General features: G+C 33.9%; 1 protein-coding gene across 7 annotated transcripts in view; it reads left to right on the plus strand.

Annotated features, from left to right (window-relative positions):
* Positions 1-8,951, plus strand: part of LOC110101269 (protein ACTIVITY OF BC1 COMPLEX KINASE 7, chloroplastic) — a 67,215-nt gene extending 58,264 nt beyond the window's left edge. For 6 of the 7 annotated variants that reach the window (XM_028699203.1, XM_020829099.2, XM_020829097.2 and 3 more), the window contains 3 exons: positions 3,161-3,265; positions 3,941-4,082; positions 7,420-7,860. In XM_028699203.1, the coding sequence (XP_028555036.1) occupies positions 3,161-3,265; positions 3,941-4,082; positions 7,420-7,610 (438 nt within the window). In that variant the 3' untranslated portion in view covers positions 7,611-7,860. Of the gene's footprint in view, positions 1-3,160; positions 3,266-3,940; positions 4,083-7,419; positions 7,861-8,786 lie in introns of those variants that run through there. The other variant, XM_020829100.2, reaches the window with a different exon arrangement.
* The last annotated feature ends 1,315 nt before the right edge of the window (positions 8,952-10,266 follow it).

A 10,266-nucleotide genomic window follows, 5' to 3' on the forward strand; every position in this document is an offset into this window, starting at 1 on the left:
TGCAAGCTTTGTAATCCTTTTAAATATTTCCGTGCAATTCTTATTTGATTCACTTCAGTGTACATTCTTAAAAAAAAATGAAACATATTATATAAGATTTTGAAAGAGACATGTCCTTTTCTATAATGATTTTCTCATAATTTATCTATTGAAAGTGGTGATGAAAGAATATGACATGTTGTTCTTATCTTCAAGAAGGTATAGTAAATTCTTCTCTTAAGCTTGCCTAATTATCTCTGTAGTCAGATATTAAATACACTATGATTAGTGAAAAAGGTTGCTTTGAAAGAAAAAATTGGTATTAAAAGAAAAACCACTGGTGTGAAGACAGTAAAGAATTGAACTAAGGTAACTACTGTCTAATCTACCCTAAGCACTGTTGGGGAAGATGAGATGGAGTAAACACCACATAGATGAAATAAGCAAGAAAGTAAAAGTAGCGTAAAAGTGAAGGACATCAAGATTTAATGTGGAAAAATTAAAAATAGGGAAAAAATCACGGAGTCACACCAAATCAAGAAATCCACAATGAAAATTACGAGAAATAAGTATAGATCTGTCTTCTCTCTCACTCTCACCTTCTTTCTCTTCTTACATACACTGTTCTAAATGCCTAACTACTCAAAATACAAGAGAAAGTCAAGTAAAATAACCCCAAGGGATGCAACCCTTCAGAAAAATGAGAAAGAAACCATTTAGTCCATCTCGTTGCGCTGCGGCGCTCAATCCTCTGTCTTTCACCGTTGCGCCGACATATCTAGGCTGTTGCGGTGCTCTGCTCTCTGTCGACGCTGGGGCGCTCGGGAACACAGCGCCAGGGCTCTCAGGTATGCAACAGTGGGCCGTTGTATGGAAAAAAAATTTGGTGCATGGGGTTTGATCAACACAATCATATTTCACACATAACAAACACAAACAAATAGGCTATTTCCAAAGGGAAACAATAAGTCCTACGAAATATACATACAATTTTCAAAGAAAAGTCGTAAGACCTATTCAAACAACCAAAACCTAATGGGCAGCTTAGCCTATATGCTTAGGTTGTAAGACCCACAATTGGGCTACTTCCATTGGGAAGCAGTAAGACTTGTTCTGGAAAAAAAAAGCTACTGCCAACTTTTATGGGAAGTTGTTAGATCTAACCAAACAAAACCTAATGAGAAGCTTGGCCTATAGGGTTAGATTTTAAGACCCGCCAATGGGCAACTTCTAGTGAAGTCGTAAGATCCAGATGTTAGGGAACTTGCTAAATAAAGTGCAATAACCCTAAAACTCAAAAAATCAAGATGAACGAGCAGCCTTCTATAGAGTTAGGTTGTACCCACTTTAAGTCTTCTTCTGAAATCCAGAAACCGCAAGACCTATCCAAAATAGTCAGGCGTCGTTCAAAGGAAGTTGTAAGACCTGCTATTTGGATAACTTTCAATGGAAACCGTAAGTCTCAACCTAAATTCAAATAATCATGCTACTTCCTATAGAAACCGTAAGCCCCGGACCAATTCAGTTAATCAGGTAACTTCTAAATGATGTCAGCAAAACCCAAATTAAATTAATCACTTCGTATTCTAACAGATGTAAATCTCAAACTTCCATAAAATTATGACCCACCTATAATCACTTCAGTCTATTCAGGATCCTTGAGAGGAGGCAACACATGATTGCTAATCAGATTCCTTAGACACTACAATCAATGATTATTAGTGTTGATAGACTGAAACCTATGGCATACCCGGGACTATGGAACCATGAGATATTTGATTGGGTTTACCTCTATTTCTCTCACAACTGAGACTAAAATACCTAAAAATTGTTCATCCTTAATCAAGAGTTCTCACTTACGTGTTAAGAGGGGTAATTAACTATGAGTGCTTGCGCTCATGGGAAGTAAGGACTCAGATCTAACTAAACTCTAACACTACCCTCAGGGAAAATTTGGTTAACTATAATATGACTTAAGGGGAATGAAATCCTATGTCTGCAAAGCGGGATTGATGCTGACGTGCCATTTTTTTTCTTGAGCCAACAATCCCCTTGGATGACAAAAGCTATACTTGCTAACAATGATTGTTTGTCCATGTTAGATTGACTCTCTATTAACTAAGTTGATGTTGTCCATGACAACTTTGGATTACAGAATTATGGAACTTTGTTCTAGTTTGTTGTCGTTTTCCCCATGGCTTTGAGCTAATTGTAGTATATTCTCATCCAATTAGAATTGTTATTACAAAGCTGAACAGAAACGGTAAACTAGGTTAAATCAAAAGTTCTCTATCATGATCGGGGATAATTAATTACCTTATTATTATAGGGTGAAATCTTTAGGTAGTGCCTTATTCAATATCTAAAACGTCTTATGAAAAATTGACCATGAGAATATATGAATAGAACTAGCTTGGAATTTTCAAATCTCACATTTTTTCACTTAAGTGCTTATTTTGAAAATTAAAAAAAAATAACATAAGAGAATCCAAACATGGCCTTAAGATGTCCAATTTTTATCAAGCTGCAAGTTAGAAACTAAAATAGCTATGAATATTGCAATGGATTAATTTATGGTGTACAATCTTTTTAGTTTTTTAGGCTTAAATTTTAAGAATTTGATAAACTGTTTCTTTTTAGGCTTTTCTTTCTCTCTTTAGTATCGTTTATATTTTGATTTGCACGCTTGAGTAGCTTGGTAGATTTTTTTCTTCTTTTTTTATATTCTCAGGTGTATAGCATGTGTAGATTTTTTTTTTTTTTTTTTTTTTTTTTTTTTTTTTTTTTTTTTTTTTTTTTTTTTTTTTTTGTAGTTGATCTTATATTTTATCTTATATTTATTTTTGGATAGTCTGTCTTGATATCAAGGCTCATTAAATCTTGGATAAAAGAAGGGCTTGAAATCTCCCTGACAATGCCCAAGATGTTTTTAGAATCAGTACTTGATTTTCTTTGTTTTTGTTAACTGATTCCCATTTTCTTGTAACTTTTTTTTTCTTTTACCGAGTTTTCTCCATGTTTTTCAAAAAAAAAAGAAAAATGTTTATCTTTTATTTTAATTAATGCACTTTTAACAGTTTGCATGAACTTTCATCATATATTTTGCGAGGAAGAATTAAAAAAAAAACATGCATATATAATGAATTCCAAAAGATGCTTTGGTTTTTTTTTGTAATGACAGGCTAGGGATTACACAATGTCAATGCCATATAGAATCCAGAAAGTAGAAGAGTTCGTGAAGCAACTTGAATCAGGAGATTTGAAACTTAGAGTCAGAGTTCTTGAGGTATTGTGGCAAACTGAAATCCATTTTTAACTTAGGTATTGTGGCTGTGAATTTGTGATTGAAATAATTAAATGTATAGGATGGTAAAAAAATTCTTCATTTTAATTTGTTGGCATGGAATATTGGTGCTAAATGCACATTTTATCAGTCAAACATATATAGTTAGAATTGTATGCTTGATTGTAATTTGTCATGGACTGTCTTTTGGCATGTAGAGGATCTGCTTTTGCAACAACTTTTGTATAATCCATTGCTCTTTTTAAATTTACATTTAGGTAAACTGATCTTACAAATGCCCCCTTAATCGTGTTCTAGACTTGAGATGGATGCTTCAGGCTCGATAATCTTCTACTTATTTGCGAGTTCCATTACAAAACCAATCTTTTTTACACTAAGTCGCTGAAGATAAAATATTTTGTCTTGTTACTCTGGTATGAAGTATGAACGGATTCTGGAAGGATTCCTTTAATTTTACTTCAAATATTACTTGTAACTTTTGGGACATGGATACTATTAATATTTAGAGAGTGAAGTGCATGGAACATCTTCATTTTAAGATTAAACTTATAATTATTTTTATTTTTACTTTAAAAAAAACTATTGCAAGTTTTTTTTTTCAATTTTTTCTTCTGTTACAATCAATGCACTGACCAATTACTTGATGCGCATAACAAGTCTGAAAGAGCTGCACGGAAAGCCACTATACTTCAGATGGCAACTATTTACACAGCTTTGGGTGGAACTCTATTCAATGTTGGGGTTAACTTAAGCAGCCACGGAAATCAGACTATTGCAAATGGAGCTTTCATTGGTGCTGGTAAGTTGCTGGAACTACCATGTTATTTAAATTCTCCATTCAAATTGATTTATTATGTTAACCATCGGGCAAATTCATTGGAATGTCTTGTCAAATGGTGATCAAAGGAGTTCGATACTTCTTTTTCCTTAAAAAAGGTTTCATTTGGACTGCCTTTTGTACTTGAATTATATACTTGTTTTAAGATTCCCACTTCTATTATCTTTAATTAGTAGTCAGTAAAATTGAATTTCATGCACTAGAAGAGTGCGTGAAAAGCTTATTTAATTTTCTTCATGTTAAGTTTTCAAAATTTTAGAAGTTCTTTGAATGATTTCAAGAAAAACAGCCTTCTAAATCAAGTGAACCGACTACCATGCTGTGATTGGGTACCTATTGTTGAATAATGCATCAAACTCTTTTTTGAAGAATGGATCTTCAATTTTAAATGAAGTCAAATTTAAGTATTCTTTAGATTAGTTGTCACACCCCTCTAGATCAACATAGAGAAGCACCTTACTAACTCATTACATATCATTTTTGATACCATGTTGCATGCTATAAGATGCATCATTTAATGACAAAAATTTTTCAAGTAAATTTCAATAGCATTTTCTAATTTTCCTCTATGAATAGGGGTATCAGAAAATATGTTGGACAATGTGGCCAAAATTTTCTTTCTCGAGTGTATGTTGTCCATTGATGCATGGACACGGGTCACAGCCATCATAAAAAATATAGGCCTATGATGTACCTTCTTGAAACCATTCTATGTTTGAATATATTCAAAGAATACAAAGAAAGTAAAATTAGAGAATCACTATCCAACAAATTAAAAATTAATTATAAAAGATATATTCAAATCTACCTTGGATTTAATGAGTGAGTCAATCAATAAAGATGTGTGCTACTTTTGCAGTTTTGCTCCACCTATCCTCAAGAATAGTATAGACAACGCTCCATAAACTCCGAGTCTTCTTCATGCTTTTCTTTCATATCTATGTATAACTTCTTTCACTTTAGCTAACATGGAGTCTCACATTTCATAAATTCGATGTAAATATGATTTATCTGTTGGCCACTCAATATATCATAAATTGGATTTGTAGTGGATAAAGGTATCACTTTAGGAAGTGTCATTTTTTCATAAGAATACAAAAAGAGTGTATATAGTGGAGAACGGATATACACATAAAGCTATTGCTGCTAGTTTCACTTAGAATGAAAAAGCCTTAGAGATGATCTCAATAAATATGGAATATTTCCAAGAAAAAAAAAAGAATAAATTGGTAATGTATAGTTTGCTCACTTGCTTACGGAAATAAAGAAGTCGATAATATATATTCTAAACGAACGTATCTACCTCACTATCTCTTTCTTCGACAAAGTAAACACAGGTTGGAACTCTTCAAAGCCCTTGGTGACTGCAAAAATGACGAAGGCGAACAAGTGAAGAGAGTGGCTATAGTCGGACGTACCGGGCTTAAAATAGGGCAATCACTTGCTCGGTTGGGCTCGCCTTGTCACAGAAATGACAAATAGTCGAAGAGAAGAACTGACGAAGAAGACAAGAGAAGGAGGAGGTTTCGAGCTTCAATCGTCGCTTTCTCCGCTCGGTCGGCTCGCTTGGTCGCATAAACGAAGAAGACGAGGGAGAACGATGGTGTAAAGGCAAACCGTAAGGCATACGAGCAGTCGGGCATGTATTCACGAGATATACAGTTTGAATGGTCACCTAAACACCTTTTATTTGATTAAATAATATAAAATTGTAAAATTTATAATTTAAATAAATTTAATTCTAAATAATTATGACACGCGTGTTCGTTTAAATTTAAATTTTATTTTAATCGGACACATAGGTCGTGTCTGACATGTGTCCTAGTCATATCAAGCATGTGTCTGTATCCAACATTGCATTCCCCTTTAAGTAGGTGTGTCGATGCATCATAGATGGTGGCACTTCAAGCACCTCGATGAGGATAGAATTTTTCCATCACATCTGGAAAGGTGCATATGAGCTGAATGATAAGTAAGGCTTTTGCGTCACCCCTTCTCCGATATGTGAAGCTCTATGGGTGAAAAGTATGGAACATCTTGACCTACCAAATCCATCTCATCATACTAATAAATATGTTTATGGATATTTGTGGGGGATGTTTTATGCCTGGAATCCTTAAAAATCTACCCAAAAATGTGATTTTCATTACATGTAAATGGCACGAGTAGGTTGCATGTGAGGTGCTTAAAGCTCTCATTTTTTTCCTCACCGGTATGAAATGTTTGTGAATGACTGAGTAAAATAGTAAACTAGAGGGAGATAGAGAAACAAAGGGGGAGAGTAGAGCTCATGTAGAACTTGTGCAGGAGTGGAGTGAAATTAGAAACAATTCACTTGGATGTTAAAAGTGGGAGGAAGAGGAGCATGAGCCGTGAATTAAACCTCTGTTATAGTCACTCTTCCCTCCCTTTTATAGGCCTTTTAAGATACTCCCATTAAATGCATCCCCTTACTTAATTTGTATGCCACATGTTATTAATCATGGAGAGAATAGTGATTACATTGGTCAATTGGGTGGCCTCCATTAAATCCATCAACACTCTTTTTCCTCCCCTAATTAATATATATTTATCGTGGGGATCTTTGGTCTCCATTTTCTGCTACGTTGATACGTAAGAGTGGGGTTGCAAATTATTCGTGTGTTGGACAAGCTTGTTTATATTTATTTAATTAACTAATTTAACAAATTTGGACATTTTTATAAATACTCGGTTGATAAATGAACAAGCTTGAATATTTTATTGTTTGGCTTATTTATGATCATAAAAAATATGGTTTAAATGAAAAAGCTCGATTAAGGTATGATATGATGCTCTTTATAAAGGTTGATTAAGACTTGGGTTGTAAGTGAGCCAAGTTGAATTGAGAGCTGACTCGATCTCGGCTCATTAACAAGCTTGTGAGTCAAGCTTATTGAGTCATGAGCTCAGTGAGCTCCGGTTTGAGCTCAGATTACAGCTCTTCTGATAAACGAGCTCGAGCTTGATTGAACTCAGCTCGTTGGCTCACGAGCCAGCTGGTAACCACATTTTTAATATTAAATATAATCAAAATATATATCTTCAATTTTTTCAGTATTTTTAAAAAATAAAGTTAAAAGCTGTTAATTTTTTTGGGAAGGTTAAAAGGTAAATTTGTTGCTTCATTATTATAGGCTTACAGCCTTTAAAGAACTGATACAATGTTTTCTTTTCCTTCAAGAAAAAATGCTTCACTACAGCCATTAGTCATTAAAATAAATAATAATAAAAAAAGCTCCTGCTCATCCTTTTCACTGAGCTCCTCTCCCGAATCCAGATTTTCAACTCCGTTCCACCTTCTACGGCGAGCTTCCTAAGCCTTCTCCATATGCTACCTCTGCAATATCTTCTCCGGGGAGCTACCAGAGCTTTCGCCTGAGTCAATCCACCACGAGCCGCGACTATAACTTTCCCACGAATTTTAATGGCTCTCACTCGCAAATTTCCCTCGTCTCTATTCACATGTAGATTGTTTTATTGTGTTGCAAGTTGCAACTCGTGCAGTACGTATACTCTTCTTGGATTGTTTTGATGTTCTGAATGCATATGAACAGTCCCTTTAGCAAAATGGTTGACAAATGAGCGCTCCTATCCTGGAAATGAGGAGCATTGAGCTGATTTTTTACAAAACTGCATCGTTTGAGTTGTGAATCACATGTGGAGATCATTACATAACAAAGTAATTTGCTTTGCTTAACAATGCCGTTGTGTTATGACACTTCTCAACCTGTTTAAGATCGTAGTTTGGCTTCCCGTGGAATTAACAGGTCCTTGCTCCATGTCATCTTTTTAGTTGTAAATGATTACAATTATTGAATGGAAATAAAAGGGGACTTCCAATTCTCCAATTCACATGTTTGCATACACGTATCTTGCTAATGAGTAAATAAATATTCATGATGCACATATTGACTTCACCTGGATAGTTATGACCCATGAATTATTCGACTAAGGGTCACAACTTCTCTGAGTGTCTCTTCTGGATTATTCTGTGCAGACACCAAACGCAGTTTATCGTCCGGCAACCAACCAGAATGCGACATGTCAGTGGTACCGAGCAGGGAGCGACGTGGCATATTCTGGTTGGCCTCCGGACAGCGTTCGGCATCTGCATAGAATAATTTCACCTCTTCTAGGTTTATTTTCTCAAGAATAATGGAATTGTATGGCCTTTTTTTCCCCTAAATTTATTAGCTTCATGTCATGCCGAGTTAAGAAAGGTAGAGGAAGACTTAAAAGATTTTGTTAGAAAATATTAGAAATAGCCTTTCTTTATTAGATTTAAATGAGAATTTAATTTATAACATGACACAATAATGAAAAAAGATTCATGTAGCCAACCTCACGTAGTGAAAAAGGATTCAAGAATAATGGAATTGTAGGTTTGATGTCGTTGCATGTCATGCCAGAGTTAAAGATGATGAGATGAGTTTGCAGAACTATTATACTTAGCTCTTTTTATATATGAGTGCCTTTTGGGGGAGATATTGAGCTTTGGTTTTTAGTTTTATAGCTACAAAATGTATATTTTTGAGAAATTCAAATGTTTATAATTGTTCTAGTGTGCTAATGTAAAGCATAAATTTATATTTTTAATGGAAAAATGGCCTGATTGTGACTACATATTTGCTTCCCAATATTCAGGTGTTTTCTTGTTGCTGTTGGCAAGATCATTCCAAAGAGTTAAGAAGCTTGACAATTTTGAGAAGATGCTGTGAAGGTATCATCATCATCAATAGTAGCTTTATCATATTTAGGCTTTGTTTCGGACAATTTTTTTTTCTGCTTTTTAAAGCAGCTTTCTAGTATAAAAATGTTAATTTTTATACTAGATAGCTGCTTTATGAAACCATAAAAAAACCGTCCCAAACGAAATCCTAATCATTCATAAGATCTTTGGTAGAATAAAAAAGGGTATAGTGGTGGAAAAAAAAAAGTTATGTAATTATCTATAGAAAATAACTTATAATTATCTATATTATAGAAATTTACTCTTAAATTTTAGATAATTTGTTCCTCCCTCTTATTTAAAATAGTAATTCAGGGACTGTATAAGGGGGAGTCATCATTATTCCTTATTATTATTTTATGTAACTTGGTAGGGGAAATATGAGCTCCACCTTTGTAATCATGCTGTAAATATTTTTACAGTAAAATAAATATGCATCTGTTTTGGTAAAACTTGTTAGAGAGGTAAGACATGGAAGTCATTGCTCTCTATATTTTGTTAGATTTATTTCATCATTTTTCTTGTAGTTTTTACAGTGAGAATAAGCTTTTCACATTCAAAATCTACTAGAATGTGTAGTTCTGAAAGTTTTTGGCCTTTTTTTTTTTTTTTTTTTTTTGAGAAGAAAAAAAAATCTTTAGTATGTACTTATCTTTTAAAAAAGTTTTCATAATTAATTTTACATATAATTTCATTTGTGTTGGAAGAATTCTAAGTTGGCTTCATTTTAGTTTGCTATATAGTAGTGATGTTGGAAATGAAACTGAAGTTGTGATTTGAGCATATTTCAACTATGATGAATGGTATATTTTAAGATATTATAAGATTTAAGTCTATTAAGGCTATATTTGGAAAAACTTTTTAATTGTTTTTAATACAATTTTTTAATTTTAAAAAAAAATTAAAGTAGAAAAAAGTAGTGATTAAAAGCTGCCCTAAGAGAATCCTAAATGTGATAATTAGCTTTGCTCCTTCTTTGGTAGGAGAGACTCTTCGGTAGGAACAATTATTAGGTCCGGTGACCAGACATAGCTCTACGTTCGGTCACAACTGAGTTATCCGGTATTTGCTCGGTATTGCTAAGTATTGTTTGGCAATAATGAGAAATACCGCTCTGTGAAGATCAATACAGAGCAATACCGAGTTTTTCTAGAAAAAAATCGATATTGCTCGGTGTTGCACAGTATTACTCGATATTGCTCGGTATTTGTCTTCACATAATGGTATTTCTCGTTATTGCCGAGCAAAATTGACAAATACATGATTTTGTGCTTGTTATGTGGTTCGATTTAGTGCCGGCTGAACGTAGCTCTACGTCCTTTCACCGGATCAAATAAAAGCTCCTTTGGTAGAGAGGCGTGTCTTTCTTGGGCATTAATAATGATAATGCTTTAT

This window comes from Dendrobium catenatum, unplaced genomic scaffold (genome assembly GCF_001605985.2).
Source record: "Dendrobium catenatum unplaced genomic scaffold, ASM160598v2 fragScaff_scaffold_1220, whole genome shotgun sequence".
NCBI lineage: Eukaryota > Viridiplantae > Streptophyta > Magnoliopsida > Asparagales > Orchidaceae > Dendrobium > Dendrobium catenatum.